Source organism: Carcharodon carcharias, chromosome 5 (assembly GCF_017639515.1).
Source record: "Carcharodon carcharias isolate sCarCar2 chromosome 5, sCarCar2.pri, whole genome shotgun sequence".
Lineage (NCBI taxonomy): Eukaryota > Metazoa > Chordata > Chondrichthyes > Lamniformes > Lamnidae > Carcharodon > Carcharodon carcharias.
The window spans coordinates 74,431,494-74,455,047 of record NC_054471.1 but is presented as its reverse complement, the minus strand read 5'-3'; the positions used below and the strand labels follow the sequence as shown (position 1 = coordinate 74,455,047).

Sequence of the window (23,554 nt, the reverse complement as noted above, 5' to 3'; positions counted from 1 at the left end):
AAAGTTCCATCCCTCATGTTTCAAACCCACCCAGGATTACAGGTATCTCCGGGACACACAACGCTGCTTGGACTGCTGTTCTCGTCGCATCCTGAGATCCACACTCAGTGCCATGCGCCGCCATATGAACACACTTGACCTTTCCATCCAGCAGCACCCTATTTCTAAGCTGCCCTTGACCCCAGTTTCATTTTATTCTTCGTCTCATCCAACACCTCAACAAGAAACTTTGTCTCTTTCTTTCGGTTGAAAAGGAACACAAGCTCCAACAACTCATCAACACCAACGCCCATCCAGGACCCTCCACCCCTGCCTATCCCTCTGTCCCCATCCTGTCTTCCAATCCCAGCCCCAGCCGTGTATTCACCACACCCTCTGACTTTCCCGTCTCTGATGCTGAATGTTCAGTGCCCAGCAAAGGACTCAGTTTCATACCCTTATGCCCTCATCTCAATGAATTTTGGGCTCGGCACGATGCTGAACTCTTCTTCCGCCGCCTTCGTCTCCGTGCTCACTTCTTTGGGCAGAAGTCCTCTCCCCTTTCAACAGATCCTTTTACCCACCTCCAATATTCTCCCTCCACCTGGATCCCTCCCTCTGGTTTCTTACCTGCTCTTGATCTTTTCATTGAGAACTGTCAGCGTGACATCAGTCATCTCAATTTCTCTGCTCCTCTCACCCACTCTAACCTCTGAACTTGCTGCACTCCGTTCTCTCAGGTCTAACCCTGACATTGTCATCAAACCTGCTGACAAGGGTGGTGCTGTTGTTGTCTGGCGCACTGACCTCTACCTCACAGAGGCTGAGCTTCAACTCGCAGACGCTTCCTCCTACCTCCCCCTGGGACCCCACCACTGAACATCAAGTCATTGATTCTAGGACTGTCACTGACCTCATCTCCTCTGGAGATCTTCCTTCCACAGCTTCCAACCTGATAATCGCCCAACCTCGGATGGCCTGCTTCTACCTCCTACCCAAAATCCACAAACAGAACTGTCTCGGCAGACCGATCATGACAGTCTGTTCCTGCCCCACAGAACTCATTTCTTGCTATCTTGACTCCATTCCCTCTCCCCTTGTCCAGTCTCTTCCCACCTACATCCACGATTCCTCTGACACCCTACATCATATCAACAATTTCCAGTTCCCTAGCCCCAACCGCCTCCTCTTCACCATGGACGTCCAATCCCTCTACACCTCCATCCCCTGCCAGGATGGTCTGAGGGCTCTCTCGAACAGAGGCCCAAACAATCCCCATCCACCACTACTCTCCTCCATCTGGCTGAACTTGTTCTCTCACTGAACAATTTCTCCTTAAACTCCTGTCACTTCCTCCAAATAAAAGGTGTGTCAATGGGTACCCGCAAGGGCCCCAGTTATGCCTGTCTCTTTATGGGGTATGTGGAACATTCCTACTCTGGCCCCCTCCCACAACTCTTTCTTCGGTACATCGTTGACTGCTTCGATGCTGCTTCATGCTCTCGTCTGGACCTGGAAAAATTTATTAATTTTGCTTCCAATTTCCACCCCTCCATCATTTTGACTTGGTTCATCTCTGACACTTCCCTTCCCTTCCTTGACCTCTCTGTCTCAATTTCTGGTGATAGACTATCCACCAATATTCATTACAAGCCTACCGACTCCCACAGCTACCTTGACTACAGCTCGTCACACCCAGTTTCTTGTAAGGACTCCATCCCATTCTCTCAGTTCCTTCGCCACCGTCGCATCTGTTCTGATGATGCCACTTTCAAAAACAGTTCCTCTGCCATGTCTTCCTTCTTCCTCAATCGAGGTTTTCCACCCACGGTGGTTGACAGGGCCTTCAACCGTGTCCGGCCCATCTCCCGTGCATTCGCCCTCACACCTTCCTTTCTCTTCCAGGACCATGATAGGGTCCCCCTTGTCCTCACTTATCACCCCACCAGCCTCCGCATTCAAAGGATCATCTTCTGCCATTTCTGCCAACTCCAGCATGATGCCACCACCAAATACATCTTCCTTTCACCCCTCCTGGCGGCATTCCACAGGGATTGTTCCCTCCAGGACACCCTGTTCCACTCCTCCATCACCCCCGACACCTCAACCCCCTCCCACGGCACCTTCCCATGCAACCGCAGAATGTGCATCACCTGCCCCTTTACTTACCCCCTCCTCACTGTCCAAGGGCCCAAACACTCCTTTCAAGTACAGCAGCATTTCACTTGCACTTGCCTCAATTTAGTCTACTGCATTCGCTGCTCCCAACATTGGAGAGACGAAACACAGACTGGGTGACCTCTTGGCGGAACACCTGCGGCAAGCATGACCCAGACCTCCCTGTTGCTCGCCATTTCAACACACCGCCCTGCTTTCATGCCCACATGTCTGTCCTTGGCCTGCTGCAATGTTCCAGTGAAGCTCAACACAAACTGGAGGAACAGCACCTCATCTTCTGTCTAGGCACTTTACAGCCTTCTGGACTGAATATTGAGTTCAACAACTTTATATCGTGAACTCTCTCCTCCATCCCCACCTCTTTTTCAATCCCCCTTTTTCCAATAATTTATATATATTTTTCTTTTCCCACCTGTTTCCATTATTTTTAAATGTATTTCCATCCATTGTTTTATCTCTAACTTTTAGTCTATTTCGATCCCTTCCCCCCACCCCACTAGGGCTACTTGTACCTTGCTCGTCCTGCTTTCTACCCATAATGTCACCATTAGCACATTCCTTAGATAATATCACCACTGTCAACACCTCTTTGTCCTTTTGTCTATGACATCTTTTGGCAATCTCCACCAATCACTGGCCCTCTATCCAGCTCTACCTGTCCCACCCCTGCCCCTCCCCCCTTAAACCAGCTTATATTTTACTTCTTTTCTATTTTTCCTTAGTTCTGATGAAGAGTCATTTGGACTCAAAACGTTAACTGTATTCTTCTCTGCAGATGCTGTCAGACCTGCTGAGTTTTTCCAGGTATTTTTGTTTTTGTTTTGGATTTCCAGCATCAGCAGTTTTTTGCTTTTATCTTGCTGATTCTCCTTCCAATGCATGCCTGAGGGCCCCTTGCTGACTCCCTGAGAGTAAGGAGTAGCTGGAGTGCGATCGAGCTGCCCAGCACCCCTGTCATATACACACTGCTGGAGGTCAACTGTGGCATCAGCGATGGAGTTAAGCCTGTGCAACAGTGCAGGAGTGGTGTCCTGGACGAAGGTCTCCATGGTGGTCACCATCCTACCGTGCTGACCTTGCTGCATTGCAATGCCAGCGCTAACAGCCTGAAGATGGACGGACTCCTCCATCATGCCTTGCAACCTGAGGAGTGCAGCGAGCATCCCTTCCTATTGTTCCTTAGCTTGGCTTTGCAGCTCCAGCAACTATGACATGACTGAGTCCAGAGGCTCGTCATTTGACTCGGACTGAGCAACATCCTGGCCTCCAGCAACCCTCCCGAGTGCTAGGGAGCTGGGAACTCCCTGCCTCTGCCTGCTGTGGATCAGAAAGTGCAATGTGCATACCAGATTTTGATTCCGAGGCTACTATAAAGCTAGGTCCCACTGAGGTGTGTCTCTGTGTGCTAGTGGAAGTTGTGGGTGAGCACTGTGATGGGACTTCAGGGAGAGTGCCTTCAGATTCCTCCTCAGAGGTTTCTTTGGAGCTTGATTGGAGGCCCCGGGTCATGGACTCTGTCAGCTGTTTGGCAGATGTGCCTGCAAAAGCGAGGGGAGATAATTAGTGCATGGCAGTGGCCTGTGAAAGAGGACACATCACTCACGGCTTGGTTGCCTAATGGATGTTGCACTGCTGGATCCTCACTTGGTAGAGCAGCGCCGACCTCACCGTCAGCACAGGGCCGGTCCCGGTCATCGCTGACCAGCTGGATGGCTTTGTTTTCGAATTCTGTCATAACTTTGATTTCCAGCATCCCTCCACCGGTCAACGACCTTTCCCTTCTGTTGTGAGCCGGTTTGTCCTGCATGCATAGAGATGGGGAGAGTGTAGGAGAGTGTATCAGGACTCCTGCCGGGCCAGATGATAAGTATGCCTGGCCTGTATATGTGGTGAGAGGTCCCATGGAAGGGATTAGGACAATAGAGGTCTGTGTGAAAGAGTGAATGGTGATGTCCCTTGCGCTGGCAGTGAGTGAGAGCCCTGTGAGTGTGTGATGGGTTTGTGAGTTGGGAGTGATGAAAAGAGTGACTTAACCTGGTGGAACAGAGGAGATTATTCATCCTTTTGTGGCACTGGGTGGCTGTCCTCCTCTGCAGGGCATTCGCGCTGACCACCACTGCCACCATCTCCCAAGCCGGGTTGGTGACATTGCTACCCATACTGCAGCCAGAGTGTGGGTACAGCAAATCACATTGGGCTTCCACGGCATCCAGGAGTCGCTCGAGGGTTGCGTTGTTGAAGTCCTTTTGCCTTTGCTGGCCATGCCTCCCGGGCAGCAGTAGTGAGCTGGCAGCGATGAGTGCTTTGCTGGCAGCAGCTCTTTAAAATGGTGGCCAGCGGGGTGATGGCGAATGAGAGCCCGCCCGCCATGGAAATGGCATGTTTCCCGGGATTGCATAAATAATGAGGCCAGCTCGGGAAGTTATGGTGTGAAAACCCACCGTTTTCGTCGGCGGGTAGGACTCCATTTTACCTGCCTGCTACCACTCTAAGAGCAATTCTGGGAAAATTCCGCCCAGTGTGTCATGCAGGATATGTTCAGCATTATGTCACAAAATTTGGTAACACTCTGTGTGCTTCACAACTTTGCAGTCAGGAAAAGACAGGAAATGTGAGTTATTCACATTGGCAGGAAAAATAAAAAAGAATATTACTTAAATAGCGAGAGACTACAGATTGCTGCTGTACAGAAGGATCTGGATGTCTTTATAATTATGATCTCTGTGGGGAAACCATAACTAAAATAACCAAGTATATTGAATGACCCCCAAATGAAGAAATTACCAACAATATTTCACTTTTTATAGCCTTTACTTCAACTTTAATCAGAACCAACAAAATTATGCATGAATTAACAGGAAAATTATATTTCAAAGGAAAAGGTAAATTTCACTTTCAATGGTCGATGCGGTAGAGATATGTCTTACATAACCTCACGCATTCACATCATTTCCCACACAAACGTGGCATTACATAGTACACAGTTCCTATATGCTACTCCTTATGTATGCAGGGTAGGTCAGAAGTCCTATTTGACAAGAACTTTCACCTTTGGGTTCCACAGGTATGATTATCATCAGCAAGGCACTCTTCTGCAAACCCTCTCTCCCTCAGGTCACGACAGTCTTGATGATGTAACTTTCCAGGGTTCCCTTTGAACTGACCAACCAATAAATCACAGTCCACAGTTTGGTTATTTCTGGGAAAATGCCCAACTCTTTAGCATCTCCAAGCTATTCACACAACTCTCCAGGTTTTAGCCCTTATTAGCCAACTCACAAATATCTCCAATAGTTTCTTCTCCTCACAAAAATTCTCTGTGTTCCTTTTTCTGTCTCTGTCTGCTTTCTCTTTGTGTCTTCAGCTGTAGGCTGATTGTTCACCCTTTCCAACTCCTCTGCTTGTAGCTCTTCTTTGTGTTTGCAGCTCTCCTTTGTGTCTGCCTGCCACAAAGCTTCTGGTCTTAACTGCTTTCCTGATGGTATTACTTCCAGGTCAAGGGTCGCCAGGTCATATGGACCAGTATTTCTTATTATCCAAGAAAATTACAACTGATGCCATTATAACTGGTGCAAACTCTTAAAAGTCTTTTTCAAGCGTTTTTAAAACAAAAACAGATTCCAGGGATTTTAAAGAAATTACAATTTTTTCTAACTGTACTGCTTCTGGGTCAAAGGTTGTCACATTGTACATACATGAATCACCAAAGGTTAGCATGCAAATACAGTAAATAAGGAAGGAAAATGGAATGTTGGCCTTTATTTTAAGGGTAATGGAATATAAAAGTAGGGAAACCTTGCTGCAACTGCACAGGGCATTGGTGAGGCCAAACATAGAGTACTGTGCACAGTTTTGGTCTCCTTAAGGATGGCAATACTTGCATTGAAAGCAGATCAGAGAAGTTTGCCAATATGATCTCTGGGATGAAAGGGTTGGCTTATGAGGAAAGGTTGAGCAGGTTGAGTCGATACTCACTGGAGTTTAGATGAATGAGAGTGATTTTACTGAAACAAGCCTCATTATGCATGCTTGGCTGAGAGCCCAGATATCCATTGCTCTTGTTGAAACACCTGAGCCCCAGAGAAATCATTGCTTTACTGACAGCTCTGGCTCTCTGATCTGTGCAGTCTATTTCACAATGTTTATTTACACAAGGTTAAGGGCTTTCAATGGCTTGCGAATTCAATTATCGATACTTTAAAGGATCTGGATGATTGACACTTTTATTGCCCTGTAGTGAATTGGCTTTTTTTTAACATAGTGGAAAATAGTGAATGAATGAATTGTAAAAAATCATCCTGTTGCCACTACAGGGTCATTGGTTCTGTACAATGTATAATGGGTCAATGGGCATGGAAGTGCCACAGCTTGGCAGAGGGGGCAAGTGGGGCATAGATGGTGTGCCATAGCTTGCCAAAGGGGGCATGGGGGGTGAGTGGGGGCATAGCTTGCCATGGGGGTGAGGGTCCATGGGCAGTGGAGTGGCATTGATTGGCATAGGGGCCATGAGGGGCCATGGGGTTGGGTGGGGGGCATGAGTTTGCATGGATAGAAATATAGAAACTAGGAACAGGAGTAGGCCATTCACTATGATCATGGCTGATTATCCAACTCAATAGCCTGCTCCTGCTTTCTCCCCATATTCTTTGATCCCTTTCGCCCCAAGAGCTATATCTAACTCCTTCTTGAAAACATACAATGTTTTGGTCTCAACTATTTTCTGTGGTAACGAATTCCACAGGCTCACCACTCTCTGGGTGAAGAAATTTCTCCTCATCTCAGTCCTAAATGGTCTGCCCCATATCCTCAGACTGTGACCCCTGGTTCTGGACTCCCCCACCATCAGGAACATCCTTCCTGCATCTACCCTGTCTAGTCCTGTTAGAATTTTATAGGTTTCTATGAGATCCCCCTTCTTTCTTCTGAACTCCAGCGAATATAATCCTAACCGACTCAATCTCTCCTTGTATGTCAGTCCTGCCATCCCAGGAATCAGTCAGGTAAACCTTCGCTGCACTCCCTCAATAGCAAGTACATCTTTCCTCAGATAAGGAGACCAAAACTGCACACAATATTTCAGGTGTGGTCTCACCAAGGCCCTATACAATTGCAGCAAGACATCCCTGCTTATGTACTCGAATCCTCTGACTATGAAGGCCAACATACCATTTGCCTTCTTTACCGCCTGCTGCACCTGCATGCTTACCTTCAGCGACTAGTGTACAAGGACACCCAGGTCTCATTGCACATTCCCCTCTCTCAATTTATAGCCATTTAGATAATAATCTGCCTTCCTGTTTTTGCTACCAAAGTGGATAACCTCACATTTATCCACATTATACTGCATCTGCCATGCATTTGCCCACTCACTCAGCTTGTCACTCAGCAGGATGGGACATGGCAAGTGTGTGGGGTGAGAGGTTGAGAGTTAGAATGCCCTTCTGTTTTTATTTTCTCTGGGACAATGTCTCACAGCACCGAGGTGAGCCCCTGTGACTCCCTCCAGTCTATTTCCCACATTGGGAGCTCAACTCCAGACCGCACCCACACATGCACCCTGGCAATGAAGATCCCGCCTTTGCAGGCACTTTCTCCCAAGATGGGTGGGCCAAGCGAGTAATTTTCCTGACTTCTCAAAGGAATTAGGGATGGGCAATAAATACTGGCCTAGCCAGTGATGCCCAAATCCTATGAATGAATTTTCAAAAAAATAAAAGCAAACATGGGACATTGCATATGAAGCAGAGTAATGTTTGAGGAGGTGTGAAGGAAAGAAACTGGGTCATAGGGGGCTGGTTAGCTTTGTGTGTATATAAAAAATAAATAAGGTGCAAGATATAAATCCTGTTGGGGTAGGAATTACAGACAAGTGGCACGATGCAAAGCAGTTGACTGGGAGAAGGGAAGCAGACCTAGATAAGGTTGATAGGAAGTAGAATTATACGCAGGTTGAAGCAGTCAAGGTTTGAGGAGAGAAAATAAATCGCGGAAGTGGAATATGTTGGAGAAATAGAACTGTGGTGGAAAAGAAGAGAAACAGTGGCTGGAATTTTTCTGAGGCAGCAGAAGTCTGCCACTGGGCCAAAAGCAGGAGGTGACACAGCTTCATTTGGCTGCAGGACCCAGGGCCCCATTTTGTCGATGAAAGCCAAATAAGTGGCTGTCACCAAGGCTGGCATTCCTAATAAGGGCAGCGGCCCATCCCTAAGCGCTGCGAGCTCAACCAGAGGACCAGCAGCTCAGCAGCCTGAGCAAGACCACTACTGGTGGTGGCCGTTGCTGGGGCTGCATTTGCATGCTATGGGTATATTGATGGCCATGTGCTCTTGAAGTGGAGTCTCGGGTTACCAGGGCCAGACAGACAGGCCTTGACAATTCAGGGAGGGGGTGGTTCAGTGTCGCTAAGTGCAGGCAGCACCATTGCCATGGGAATGTCATTGATAGTGGGGAGCCCACCATGGACCAATGAGTGCCCAAAAAGGAGCCTCTTATTTGGGCAAAATGCCTGTTGTATGATGTTATATGTGCCTACATGCCACTGTAATGTAAAGGCGCTCAGCAGAGCAAGGGTTAATGTGGGATTAGAGAATAGCACCCCCCCCCATAGTATGATGTATAGAGTCACATGGCAATAGACTGAGAGAACAGTCTAGAAAGAATTCTGTGGAACAAACCTGAATGGTGGTCACAGCACCATGCACGACAGTAACCTGGGATCTGTAAATAGTTAAAGATTAACAATAAAGAGTTCATGTTTAAATATGCAACTCTTCAGGATCTCCATCGAGACACCACTGTGCACCATATTATGACATGATTTGCAGGGGTGGGAGCTCCTAAAAACTATCACATCAGAGATAGTACCATAATCTGACATGGTAATCCACGGTGATATGAAGGTGGTAGCTAAATTCACAAACCCAGAACAGCATCCCAAGGTATGAGAAACTGAAAGCAATTGAATCCTACCAGAGAGATGTGCACCCAAGAAGAAAACTTGAAGGAAATGTTGAAGAAGCTTCACTATAGACTTGGAAGTGAGGAATCTACCAGAGTGAGTAGAAGTCCATTACAGAAAATTGCAAAAACCTGAGTGACACAGCTCACGACAGTCTCAAAGGCTCAGCATCCAGAGGGAGCTAAAAGATAGCTGCAGTAATTAAAAGTTTAAAAGGCTGGCAGAGTTAAATAGAGAAGCCTGCAGAGCATAATAAGAACAAAAGAAAAAGCCTGTAGTGTTTAAGAAAAACAAAGAATTTCTGCTGGTCTGAAGATTTTTTTGAAAAATGGCAATCAGAGCAAAAAGAAGTGCTGTTCTTTCAAGTTTTTTTAAAAAAGGCCCTTATCGGACCTCAAGTCCATCAAAACTCCCAAAGCATTCAAAAAACAGAACTTGCAAAGTTTGAAAGAAAGAAGAAATCACTGCAGTGGCCTTAAAAAAAGAAAAAGTTAAAATAAAAACAGAGGTGGCTGATTGCCAGAGTGCCTGCCAAAAGCACAAAAGTGCGGGAAACTCACAACAAAGAAATCTGACAACTGCTGACAGCCTGACTGTTTAACAAAAATGTTTACTGCACTCACTGTCTTAAACAAGCAATACAATTTAAAGCTGTAACTACAAGAAATGGAAACAACCATGGACAGAAAATTGGAAGAGTCCCCAGAGAAAGGGCAACTCTTCTGAGGGCAACAAAAGGCCCCAGAGAGAGAGAGCAACTCCACTGAGGGCAACAAGAGACCCCAGAGAGAGAGAGAGAATGACTCCATCGAGGGCAAGAAGAGATTCCAGAGGGAGGGAAACAAAAGGCCCCAGAGAGAGAGCAACTAAAGACTTTAGAGAGAAGACAACAAAAGACCCCAGTGCAGGGACATCAAAAGACTCCAAAGCGAGGGCGACAGAAAGCACTAGAGAGATGGAGTGAAAAGACCTCTGAGTAAGAGAGACAGATAATGCAGAGTGAACAGAAGGCTGTAAATGAAGGAAATTTATCTGAGGTAACTCAAAGGAAGTAAAACATGCAAGTAGTAAATTAAGCAGTTTTACAGGAAAATGCTCACATCAGAGCTGAACTCTTGATTTGAAGCACAAGATTCAAGCTGAGTATATACCTTTGAAACAACATAAACTGAAGTCTTCAATGAACCAAGCTATTTGAGATTTGAACAAACAAATTTCAGAGATGGCACAAAGGTACCAGGAGTTGGGAAAACTCAACTAGATGTACAACCAGGCAAACAGCAGGCAGAAATGGCATGCAAAGAAGTTGCGACCCTGAAAGACTCCTTGAAGAATCAATATGTAACCATGGAGAAACATGAGCTAAAAAGGAATATGACTTCAGAAAAAGCTGCATTGGAACCATCAGTAGCAATGAAATGGTGCACTGAAGCCCAGAGTAAGTTACCAAGAGGTAAACAAGAAAATAAACAATTAAAAGACCAACTGATTGTCCTTCATGTTCAAATGCAAAAGGAATGCGTAACCATTCACTAACATGAAGAGATGAAGACTATCTTAAATGGCAGAATGGAAGCACAGCAGAAGAAACTCAAGGACATTTTGCTGAATTACAGGAAAACTCAAAATGAAGCAAGTGAGCTTCGCAAAGAAAAGGAAAACCTGTTGAAAGACCTTCACAGGTTACAAGAATCCCTTCGGTCAAAGTTTCTTCTTCTGGAAAATTACAAAGAGAAGGAAAATTAATGCAATGTCACTCTCAACAAATTGAAGAACCAGTTAGTAGAGGAGACTTAGCAATGTTCAATATTCCAGAATGAACCCAAAAGCTACAAGGAACAGACTGAAGAGCTGAAGAAACAGTTGATGGGAAAGGGGAGGCATTGCAAGGCAAAGCCATAGAACTTTCCAAGCTGTGAATGGATAATGAAGCCATAAAATGCACACTTACAGAACTGAAACAAATTAAGGCTTCGCTGGAGACTGACCTGGCCAACAGTGAATCCAAAATGAAGGTCAAGGACAAAGTCTATTGCAGACAGAAAAAGAAAAGACAGAAATAAGATTAGAAAATGTAAATCTGACACTGCAGTGCAAGGCACTAGAAGAAGGAAGAGCACTAGATATCTCAGATGTACTGACAACCATTGAGCTAAATGAAAAGATTCATAAGCTAGCAAAACAATTTGAAAATAAAACAGCAAACAAATGTTTGGCTGAAATCATGAAACAATTGGAACTGAAGGTTCCATTTATGAAACATATATGTCCAGCAAGAAAATGGCAGACATCATGGAAAAAGAAAATTCGAACCCACTCTAGAAATGAACAGAGTGCACATTCCCTGAGGAAGGAACTGGACAAACCCACAGTGTTCGAAGAAAGCAGATGGGTTGTAAATAAAGAAAGATACAACTCGAAGGAATGCAAAAAGTGAATCAAATGGAGATAGCCAGGTACCAGAAACCCATCACTACTAACATTTTTCTAAATGTGACAGACTAATATATAAAAGAACTGTGAAGCCTCAAGGTCGCCTGAATTTATAAAGTCAGAGACTTGAGATGGGGGAACAGGGATAGCAAGTAAAGATTATATTTCAAGTAGTTATACTCCATTGGAAAGGAAAGCTTTCTTTGTAGGAGAAAATGGGTTGTTGTATGATGTTGTATGTTCTTACATGCCAATGTACTGTTAAAGTGCTTGGCAGAGCAAGAGTTCGTGGGACTGGAGAATAGCATCGCCCACAGTATGATGTACGGAGTCACGTGGTAATATACTGCTTGGAGCTAACAGAACCATGCATGACAGTAACCTGACATCTGTAAATACTTAAAGTCTAACAATAAAGGATTCATGTTTAAATATACAACTCTGCAAGATCTCATCATTGAGACATCCAAACCCCCAATATTGCAACAAAGTGACCCTTACTTGGCCACTTAAGTGGCTCAGTTGGGCTTTAGGCAGGTCGCTTGTCTGCCATCTTTCCTGCCCCTGACAAAATGACATGGTGGTCAAGCACACCACCTGACGCCTTCCTAGACCATTTTTCCAGCCTTCCGCCTCCCACGATGTCCCCGAAGGTCTGGGAAAATTCAGTCCAGTGAGTTGGTTAGAAGGGAAGAGAAGGAGAAGTATGATATGAAAGGAATTGGATATTGTGATTAAAAAAGAATTGGAGCCAGCATGTGGGAAGAAAATGAGGAAAGGAGCAACTATTGAGGAAGAATGAATAAGGACCCCATCAGGGTGCAGTGATGAGGTCAAGATGGGAATAGGTGTAGAAAAGTTGTTAAGATGGTATGTAGGTAGGAAACTTGTAGTGTATTACAGAAAAAGTAAATATATTGCACAAAGTTTTTTAAAAAATTGTTCATGGAATATGAGTGTTTCTGACAAAGCCCACATTTGTTGCCCATCCCTAATTCCCTTGAGAAGATGGTGGCTAGCCGAGAGAGTGGCTAATGAAGTTTAATTGTAAATTCTTTCTTGAAAAACAATAAAAAACAGAACTGAGACCATTATATAAGTGAGATGAAATGGAGCCAATATATATTTATCCAGAAAAAGAATGAAATGAAGAACAGGAATTAATTAAGCATGTTCATTTTTGGAATTTGGAACAGATAGTGGGAACCTAAATCAGAGGATTGGGAAAGGTCATTAGGTGGAAACAAATTAAATTAGGGTTATGCAGTAGCAGTTGTTATGGGAAGACATATATTTACTACTTATACATTTATTAGTTACAGCAACTTTTAAAGACAAACAGCATTGAGGGGATGGGGTAGTATAATAAAAAATACATTTTGGGATAGAGAGAAATTTGGACATATAGGCAACAGGGAGAGAGGCTAACAAAGGGGAAAAGTTATATTTGAACAACTCTAGTTTCTCTAGTCTCTCCACATAACTTAACCCCTCAATCCTGGTACCATTCTAGTAAATATCTCTTCTGCATCCTCTCAATGCCTTAACATCTAACCTAAATTGTGATGCACAGTATTGGGCACAGTACTCCAGCTGGGGCCTAACAAATGTTCTATTAAGGTTTAGCGTAACTTGCTGACTTTTATAATCCATGTCATAATCCATGTCTCTATTTATCCCATATATATAGGATCCCGTAGGCCTTTTTAAAAGCCCCTCAACTTGTCCTCCCATGTTCAAAGACTTGTGTACATACACCTCAGGTCTCTCTGTTCCTGCACCCCCTTTAAAGTTCTACAATTTAGTTTATATCGCCTCCTTATTTTTCCTTTCAAAAGGAATCATTTCTTATTTCTCTGCACTAAACTTCATGTGCCATTTTCTTGCCCATTTCACCAGTCTTGTCTACGTTCTCTTCAGGTCTGTTACTGTCTTCCCTAGTGTTTACTACATTTCTGAGTTTCATGTCATCTATAGACTTTGAAATTATGCCCAGTACACCCAAGATCATTGATATATATGTAATGAGAAGGCATCAATTCATTATCGATATAGTTATTAGTCACAGTATTGTTTTTTTTATTTCAGCATTGAGAGGATGGGACAGTATATTAAAACATGCATTTTGGGCACAGAGAGGATTTTAGAGGTAGGCAGCAGGGACAAAGTCCAACAGAGGGTTAGGGGAAAGATTATATTTGAATCAGTATGAGCAGCTGGTTAAGTGGCTGATCCAAGAAATGTGCTGTGTGGGTGTTGATAGCCACAGTGGTATAGCAGCAGTGTCAGGATGTTGTAGTCCAGTATTGCCGAGCTTTACTCTGGTAGTGTACTTTAGTCCTCCCCTGGGTTGCACCCCTGAATATTTATCATCTCTAATTTCTTTCCTCTTTTGTGCTTGGTCACACATCACACGGTATCACAGTATGTTTGTTTATAGTGCAGAAGGAGACCATTCAGCCTATCGAGTCTGCACTGGCTCTCTGAAAGAACAATCCACCTAGTCCCACTCACCAGCATTATCCCCATAACCTTGCACATTCTCTCATTTCAGGTAGCAATCCAATTGCCTTTTGAATACCTCGAACAAATCTCCCTCCGCCACCCTTTCAGGAAGTTAAAAACTTTCCTCACATCACTTTTACTCCTGCTAATTATTTTCAATCTGTGGCCTCTAATTCTTGATGTTCTGTTCAGTGGGAACAATTTCTCACTATTTACCCTGTCCATGGCCCTCTGGATCTTGAATACATCTATCAAGTCTCCTCTCAGCCATCTTTTCTCCAAGAAAAACAGTCCCAACCTCTCCAATTTATCCTCATAGCTACAGTTCTTCTTCCCATAAATCATTCTTTTGAATCTCCTCTGTACTTTCTCCAATGCCTTCACATCCTTCCTCAAGAATGACGCCCAGAACTGGATGCAGTACTCCAGATGAGGCCTAACTAGTGTCTTATACATGTTCAACATGACCTCCTTACTCTTGTAAATAATGCACCTATTAATCAAGCCTAAGATACTATATGCTTTATTAACTGCTCTCTCAACTTGCCCTGCCATCTTTAATGACCTATGTATGTATACACTGAGGTCCCTCTGTTTCTGCACCTCCTTTAGAGTCTCTCCCTTTATTTTATACTGTCTCACTGTATCTTTCCTGCCAAAGCAAATCACCTCACATTTCTCTGTATTGAACTTCATCTACCACTTGTCTGCCCAATCCACCAACATGCCTATGTCCTTTTGAAGTTCAAGAATATGCCTTTCACGGTAGACAACATTTCCAATCTTCGTATCATCTTCAAATTTTGAAATCGTGCCCTGCACACCACAGTCTAGGTCATGAATATATATCAGGAAGAGCAAGGGTCCCAACACTGACCCATGAGAAGCTCCACCATAAACCTTCCTCCAATCTGAAAAACAACCATTTATCCAGCTGTGTGTCAGAAGGCTCACTGATTCAGTTGCCTTTTACTTGTTGAGGGTACCCACCTAAAACAAGCATTCAGCTCCTTAAACATGGATTTTAGGGGTCTTTTGTCAAATATAGGAGTGGCGTTGTAAATTCAGCTACAAATAGGTGGAGTGATTTGTTATTGCCTAGTTGTACCCACAATTCCTAAAGAGACCTTTGGCAGCCACTCAAAAATATACCCAAGAAATGTTGAGGTTTTCTTTTGTTGGCAGCAAATGAATTAGGGTCCGCTGCCGATCTGTTTAAGTTCACCCTGAGATCGCCTTCCTTCCTCACCTGCTGGCCAGCTTTCTGCAGTCGCCGACCAGTGAGTAGCAGTGGGGTGCCCATTTTGTGCTATAGGTTGAAGGCAGAATTTAAATGAAACCCAAAGCCAAATTTTGCTCAAGCTTCAGGGTGAATGGACCAGCACAGAGAATGGTCAAATGCCAACCTGCAAAGTTTCTCAGCCTAGATTTCTAGGGTGAAAGTAACTCAACATTCATACATCCTGCTCACAATGTTTCCCCTTCTTGGGTTTTTTATATTATGCATTTTCCCTTCCTGTAGAGGTAGCAGCTGATTTCACATATTGCTTTGAAACCAGTGTCAGGTGGAATGAGAGTGGATTTTAATGCCTCTTGCTTTCCATTTCCCTCATTACTTCAGAGGATGATTGAGCTCAACTCAGTATTTCATCACAGTGTCATGGCTGAGATACTTTTTATGAGAATTCTCGTGCTTTATTGCCAAAGATCATAAATGGATAGAATGGTTATGGCAAAGAAAGGGCTTCTTGAGTCTGTGCCAGCTCTTTGTAAGAGCACTCAGCTAGTCCCATTCCCCTCCAAGTTATTTCTCTTCAGGTAATTATCCAATTCTATTTTGAAAGCCACGATTGAATCTGCCTCCACCACTTTCTCAGGCTGTGTATTCCAGACCCTAACCACGCGCTGTGTAAAAAAGTTTTCCCTCATGTCACCTCTGGTTCTTTTGCCAATCATCTTAAATCGGTATCCTCTGGTTCTCAACCCTTCTGCTAAAGGTGGCCTTTAAAATTAACAGTTAATGGTCAAGGCCATCCAGATAAAACCCTGCATATAGCTATGTGAGATTTTTCAAATTGGATGGTTGTTGAAGTTGTTGTACCACAGTGTCAATAACAGCATTATATTAGATAATTTCACTGTGCAGCTCCATGAATGTAACAGGATGGATTGTCCAGGTCACCTATTTCCTCTAATGCTTTACCTCTCAGTTTTCAATTAAACTTCTGAATTTTCTCAGTGCCAGGACTACCATGTATGGAAAATGACTGCATGATTCATAGCCCATTGTGTTGTATACCTACCAAAATAATGACACAGCAAAGAGTTCTTCTCGTATGGCTTTACTCTGTTAACAAATATAAATGCATAAAACTAATTCTGACCACTAAACAAAACTGGCCAACATTCTAATGGATTGATTAGTATTACTAGTTATTGTTGTGACAACACCAACATAAGATTTACTTTGTAATCAGGGAACTTCTTTATATCTTGTTTAATTTTAAGGAGGCAGCTGTATTTGCCAAATATGTCAGGTTTTGTCAGAATTTACTAGGTTAACTCCTCTTTTGAAAGAACAAACAGAGGGGCTACAATTAAATAAATTAAACGTGTATATGCTAAAGCTTGCATATTGAAATTCAAAGCCAAAAGAGATTGTTTACAGATGAACACTCATGATATGAAGAGAATAAAAAAACTCAAACTAAAATACCCTAATACTGACATTTTATCTAATTTCATATCTTACTCAAGGCATTGTTTGATGAAAACTGGCACCTGCTGCGAGTCCTGGTAACAGAGAGGGATGCCACTTTACACCTAGATGATAAATTAGTTGAGACAAGGCAACTCGAACCTGTTCTTGGTATCTTCATCAATGGAAGAACACAGATAGGGAAGTATTTTGGGAAAGAAGCATCTGTACCAGTAAGTTTGGCTTTTTCTCAGTAAATTCCATTCATGTAATATTAAATGACAAATGTTCCCAGCATAGATTACAGGCTCAGAACGGATATTTGTATTTACTTTTTGCTTATCACAGTATCTTTCCAGTGCAGAAGGAGACATTCAGCCCATCAAGTCTTCACTGGCTCTCTGAAGGAGCATTTCACGTCGTCCCACTCCCCTGCCTTATCCCTATAACCTTGCACATTCTCTCTTTTCAGGTAGCAACCCAACTCCCTTTTGAATGCCTCGATCAAACTTCCCTCCACCACACTTTCAGGGAACATGTTTCAGAATCTATTCACCCTCTGGGTGAAAACATTTTTCCTCACATCACTTTTACTCCTGCCAATTATTTTGAATCTGTACCCTCTAGTTCTTGATGTTCTCTTGAGTGGGAACAGTTTCTCACTAGTTACCCTGTCCATAGCCCTCTGGATCTTGAATACCCATATCAAGTCTCCTCTCAGCTGTCTTTTGTCCAAGGAAAACAGTCCCAACCTCTCCAATTTATCCTCATAGCTACACTTCTTCTTCCCAGAAATCATTCTTTTGAATCCCCTCTGTACTTTCTCCAATGACTTCACATCCTTCCTCAGGAATGGCATCTAGAACTTGATGTAGTACTCCAGATGAGGCCTAACTAGTCTTATACAAGTTCAACATGACCTCCTTACTCTTGTAATCAATGCACCAATAATAAAACCTAAGATACTATATGTTTTATTAACTGCTCTCTCAACATGCCCTATCATCTTCAATGAACTACGTATGTATACACTGAGGTCCTTCTGTTCCTGCACCTCCTTTAGAGGCTCTCCCTTTATTTTGTACTTTCTCACCGTATCTTTTCTACCAAAACAAATCACCTCACACTTCTCTGCATTGAACTTCATCTACCACTTGTCTGCCCAATCTACATGTCGATGTCCTTTTGAAGTTCAAGACTACCCCTTTCACGGTAGACAATATTTCCAACCTTTGTATCATCTTCAAATTTTGAAATCATGCCCTGCACACCACAGTCTAGGACATCAATATATATCAGGAAGAGCAAGGATCCCAACACTCACCCTTGGGGAGCTCCACTACAAACATTCCTCCACCATAAAACAACCATTTATTATTACTCACTGTTCCCTGTCACTCAGCCAATTTCTTATCCAAGTGCCTACTTTCCCTTTTATTCCATCACCTAGAATTTTGCTCAAATATGGAAACTCATTTCTTCTGCTGCTTTTAGGTCCAACAGATTCTGCTCTGTTTAGTTTCAATAGCGTGGCCAGAGGTGACTAGCTAGATGCATTGAGAGAAGGTTGCTACTTCCATCAGACAGAGTACCCCATGTTAACTTGACCCCAAGCCAGTTGGTGAAGTATGAAACTAGACAGTGATACTTTTCTTGATAATAGATTTATTTACAAAATGCAGCATTACTTATGTCTGCTTCCTCTATGTGCTCTCAGTACTTAATTAACATACAATTAACATTAACATTGGGGTGTGAACCCAGGGACTGAAACTTTAGTCTCTGCTGATCAGGCACAATTGCTAATGGGCTGCAATTTATTCCAGACCACACAGCTCAATACTCCGCAACTCTGTTTTTGGAGAGTAGTCAGACATCTGCAGGGCTAGCAGACTTTATTGCAACTTTGGCCAGAAATTTTCCCCCGTTGCGGGGGTTGTGCGGGGGCAGGCATGAACCCGATTGCACCCCCCGCTCGAGGAAGCACCACCATTTTACGTGGGCGGGCCAATTAATGCCCACCCAGCGTGACGCTCACCTGGAATGCTAAGCACTCCGTGTGGGGGGGGGGGAACCCCTGAGAGGTTCCCTGCGTTCTTTCTCGCATGTGCGCGATAGAGCGCATAGATCTCCCCGAAGCATGAAGTGCCTCAGGAAGATTTGTTTCAGTGCTAAAGTTTTAAATAAAAGTTTTTTTTTACACTTTTAAAACATGTCCCCTCATGTGACACTTACACATGAGCTTGAACATGTCAAAGAATAAATGTATAAATTTTTATTATATTTTAAAACACTTCATGAAACCTCATCCCGCCCATGGATGAGATTTCATGAAAAATGCGAAGGCTGCCTGGGCTCTTCGCCTGCCCGCCAACCTTCAGATTGGATGGGCAGCTCATTAACTTGAATTAATTAGGTTTTAAATGGTCTTACTAGGCCTTTGACAGTTCAGCGGGCTGCACGCCTGCCGAGCTGAAAATCTAAATGACACGCGGTGACGTTGGAATGCCCGCCTGACGTCACCGCGCATCATTTTACGCGTTGGCGAGCAGGTCCTGCCCCCGCTCGCCAGCGGGAAAATTCCTCCCTATAAGTCCCTTGGGCATGCTATAATGGTTACATTTCCAGGGACAAGGCTAGAATAATGACATAAACTCACAAATACAAATGAGTTTAGGCTACCTGGAGAAGGAACATGAGAATCAACTCCTAGATATTTAGTTGATACAGCATTGTATGGTGGAGAAATTTAACTCACAGCCACCCATTTATCAGCATTACACCTCCAAATTTTGCATTGTGTTATATTGTATCTGTTCTACACCAAATGTGTGTCAGAAGGCTTACTGATTCAGATGCCTTTTACTTGTTGAGGGTACCCACATGAAACAAGTATTCAGCTCCTTAAATATGGATTTTAGGATCTTCTGCCAAGTGTAGGACTGGCGTTGTAAATTCAGATACAAATGGGTGGAGTGATTTGTTATTCATACTCTGCCTAGTTGTACCCACAATTCCTAAAGAGACCTTTGGCAGCCACTCAAAAATACACCCAAGAAATATTGAGGTTTTCTTTTGTTGGTGACAAATGAATTAGGGCCCGCTGCCGATCTGTTCACGTTCATCCTGAGATCACCTTCCTTCCTAACTGCTGGCTAGCTGATGACTTTCTGCAGTTGCCGACTGTGAGTGGCAGTGGGGCTATAGGTTGAAAGCAGAATTTAAAAGAAACCTAAAGCCAAACTTTGCTCAAACCTCAGGGCGCATGGTCCAGCACACAGAATGGTCACATACCTGTTTTTACTGATTTGAAATTTAATTGAAATAAAGATAAATGGAATTTCCCTGGTTATGTAATGACTCCTGTGCAAATCAAGAGGATGCTGGGATTTATGAGTTCAAAAGGTCAAAAGACCCCATCAAACTTCCATAATTGAATACTATTTATTGTTGTATATATAACAAAACATAACATTGTTTAAAAAGCAAAATACTACAAATATTGTTTTTGTTTAACATGACATTGTTTTGTTTGCAGTTTGAAGTTCAAAAGTTAAGGATTTACTGTGACCCAGAACAAAATCAGCGAGAAACTGCCTGTGAAATTCCAGCTGTTGTAAGTACCTCTGTGCACGAAATATTTATGTATAACCCTTACTACTTATGATTGTGCCCCATACTTATTATGCCACTTTCCAATCACAGTTTTCCAATCACACTTCATTGATGACATCCCAAAGTCACATCCTTTGACTTACCTCAAGCAATTCCATGAGAGAGCTGGTATTAATTGTACTCACTTTGATAAATGTATAATACTGAATTAAACTTGGTTTTAAAATAATCAACAAAACTCCCCTTCTGATAAAAATGGGAGAATGCCAATCTTCTCCACAATTAGCAACATTAGCTGATCCACCCATAGGATTGGTACAGCCAGTAATATCTATGCTCAGCTGCACCCTTAAGTTCTTCTTAACCGCTTCCTTTTAGATCACTGTTGTAAAATGGCAGAATGCCCTGAACAGGGCACGTAGGGATAACCTCCTAATATAGTCTGCATCACATCGTTTTAATAGTCATCAGCCATGAATTTAGAGTATTATGGCGTCCCATCACTTGGCCATAAACACTTTCCTTGCTTCCACATTTATTGTGCCAGTCACTGGATTGTGCCAGGTAATTTTGTTACCCAGATAGCTATTGCATAGGCTGAAATACATAAGGACTACCTATATATTTATCTTCTTACTTGCCCACTACCCACTTTAAATTTCTGCATCTCATTAAGTTTACTCAACACCTCTTGTAAACTCTACTTTGAAGGTTGACATGCTCCCAATTTCTTTTTGACCCTCCACTCCCAGAAAACTACCAATGCAAGGGCCAAAATGGCTCTGAAATTTATACACGTATGCAAGTGAATTGCACCCTATAAAATCAGGTGGTACTGAACTGATTTCTGTAAGTGGGATTTAAAGTACCTGCACAGGCCACACACAAACTCATGTGTAGCCACGTAAAGCAACTTAAAGGTGCACTTAAATAAATCACTCATGCACTCCAAAATACAATTAGAGAGCTCTGTGGTGGGATCAACTACCATCCAATCAGAACCCCTACATTACTGTATCCGCAGTTTCCACAGATCTTAGACTTTTCAAAAATCAGGAAAAGGCAATAGAGCATTAATTTTACGCATCTATGCTGATGGTATGGAACCTCCCATAAATTTGAACATTTGAACCTTCTGCATTTTCTCTCCAGCCACACATATATCTGCCTTATCCTGCTCTGCCTATAACAGACTATCATGTGGCATGGACATAATTTTAAGATTGTGCAGTGTATTGGTGGAATTTTCCATACTGGAGAAAAAGTGTGGTGGCAGAGCAGGAAATCGCACTCAATTTCACGCTCGGAAGCCCATTAATTATGCATCAGTAAGTAGCTCTCTGAATCACATGGCAGGGCGGCAACTGATTCGTCACCCCCCATTACCTAATGGGGTCAAAGGTCTGGGTACCATATTTAAACACCACCCGAACATACACATTACTCTCAGCAGGCCAGCAGGAAGCTTTTCAATATGGCTCCACTGTAGAGAAAAACTGCTCCCAGATTCAGCAATGACTCCCTTGAGGCCGTCATCCATGGAGCCCGCCAGAACCAGGATATCCTGTATCTGAGGGATGGCTCCAGAAGGGCCCACCAGCCTCACCTTGCCAGCCAGGGGTCAGTTTCAAGGGAGGTCAGCTTGTTGGGCACCCGCCTGAGAAATGCCATCCAGTTCAGGAAGAGGATGAATGATCTCATCTGCTCCACCAGGGTAAGTCAAATTTCTGCTCACTCTAATCTCACACTCTCAAATTGATGCCATGCACTCAAACGGTTACCCTGCTCAGGGATCTCACACAATATTAGCAGGGGAGAGACAGCAGCACTGATTGTCTCACGGACGCTTTAACAAAACCAGCATCTCATCTATCATTGCTGCACAAATCCCATCTTCAGCCCTTACTGGGGAGGGCTCAGCACACACAGCAGGCATACATGCTTCCTAACCTCTCCACCATCTCTTCTCATCACACTCCATTCCATTTATCTTCATGCAGGTCAAGCTTGCCCACAACTGAAGGGTGATATCCCAGATAGGAGGAGGCATGGCAAACGTCTGTCTTGATAATAGTTGATTGTGGTAGTGGACTCTGGTCTTAGATACTATATGGTACTCTGCACTATATAGGGGGTCTCCTGACCTGGGGATTGAAAGTTAGATCGTACTTGTTGGAACCTCTCTTGGTAGAATCCAGTTACTGCAGATTTGTGGTTATGTTAGGAAAATGTCTCATCAATAAAGTTAGCTCAGCTACAATGTCAATGGCCTGTGTGCATCATTGAAACAAAAATCAAGACATGGTGTCAGAAGTAAACTAAACACAACAAGGAGGTTCTGAAACCACTGACAGAACTCAGTTTGGATAGAAATCTCACCGAAAACTGGAGGAGGTTCCAGCAGCGATTTGAGCCGTACCTCAGTGACGGGCAGCGATAAAAAAGCTGCTCTGGTACAGTCTTCCATCTTTCTTCATGGAACAGGGAAGCAGCCCTAGAAGTCTATAATGCATTCATATTTGAAAGTGATGGGAATGGCTTGAAAGAAATAATGGAAAAATTCGAAGTTTACTGCAGCCCTAAGGAAAACATCATGTATGAAATATACAGATTTTTTTACGTGCACGCAAGGCAGTAACAACATTGGTTGGTATGTAACCGAGCTGAGAAAACAAGCTAAGTCATGTGAATTTGGAGAGCTTGAAGAATCACTCATCCAAGCTAGAATAATTTGCAGAATCGCAAATGACACTTTGAGAGAACAGCTTTTGAGAGAAAGTAATAAGTATCTGCAGAGCTGAAGAGACAACAAAATGCCAGATTAAACGGATAACAGAAGATGATAAGCCACACATGGTCAAGCAGTTAGATGCAGTTAAACAGAAACAGCCCTGGGAAAGAACAAATAGACAGTCTGAATGTAAAAAGAACAAAACTGCTATTAAAACATTTAAGCGCAGCTGATACAGAACAGGGCATTTACCATGTAATTGTCCAGCCTATGGAAAGCAGTGTAAGAACTGTGATAAACTAAATCACTTTGCTAAGATGTGTAAATCGAAGAAAGTGCATATAATTGAGACACTGAAAGTGTAATTTTCGTTGGTGCAGCAACAACAAATTCCAAAGAAGACTAATGGAAGTTTGATTTAAAAATTGCCAACATGATGGTGAATGTCAAGCTTGAC

At 43.3% G+C, this 23,554-nt stretch overlaps 1 protein-coding gene across 2 annotated transcripts in view; it reads left to right on the top strand.

Moving 5' to 3' along the window:
* The window catches only part of LOC121278460 (collagen alpha-1(XXI) chain-like), a 468,271-nt gene that overhangs the window by 83,221 nt on the left and 361,496 nt on the right, over positions 1-23,554 (top strand). For both annotated transcript variants that reach the window (XM_041188910.1, XM_041188909.1), the window contains exons 6-7: positions 16,811-16,984; positions 20,290-20,367. In XM_041188910.1, the coding sequence (XP_041044844.1) occupies positions 16,811-16,984; positions 20,290-20,367 (252 nt within the window). The remainder of the gene's footprint in view (positions 1-16,810; positions 16,985-20,289; positions 20,368-23,554) is intronic.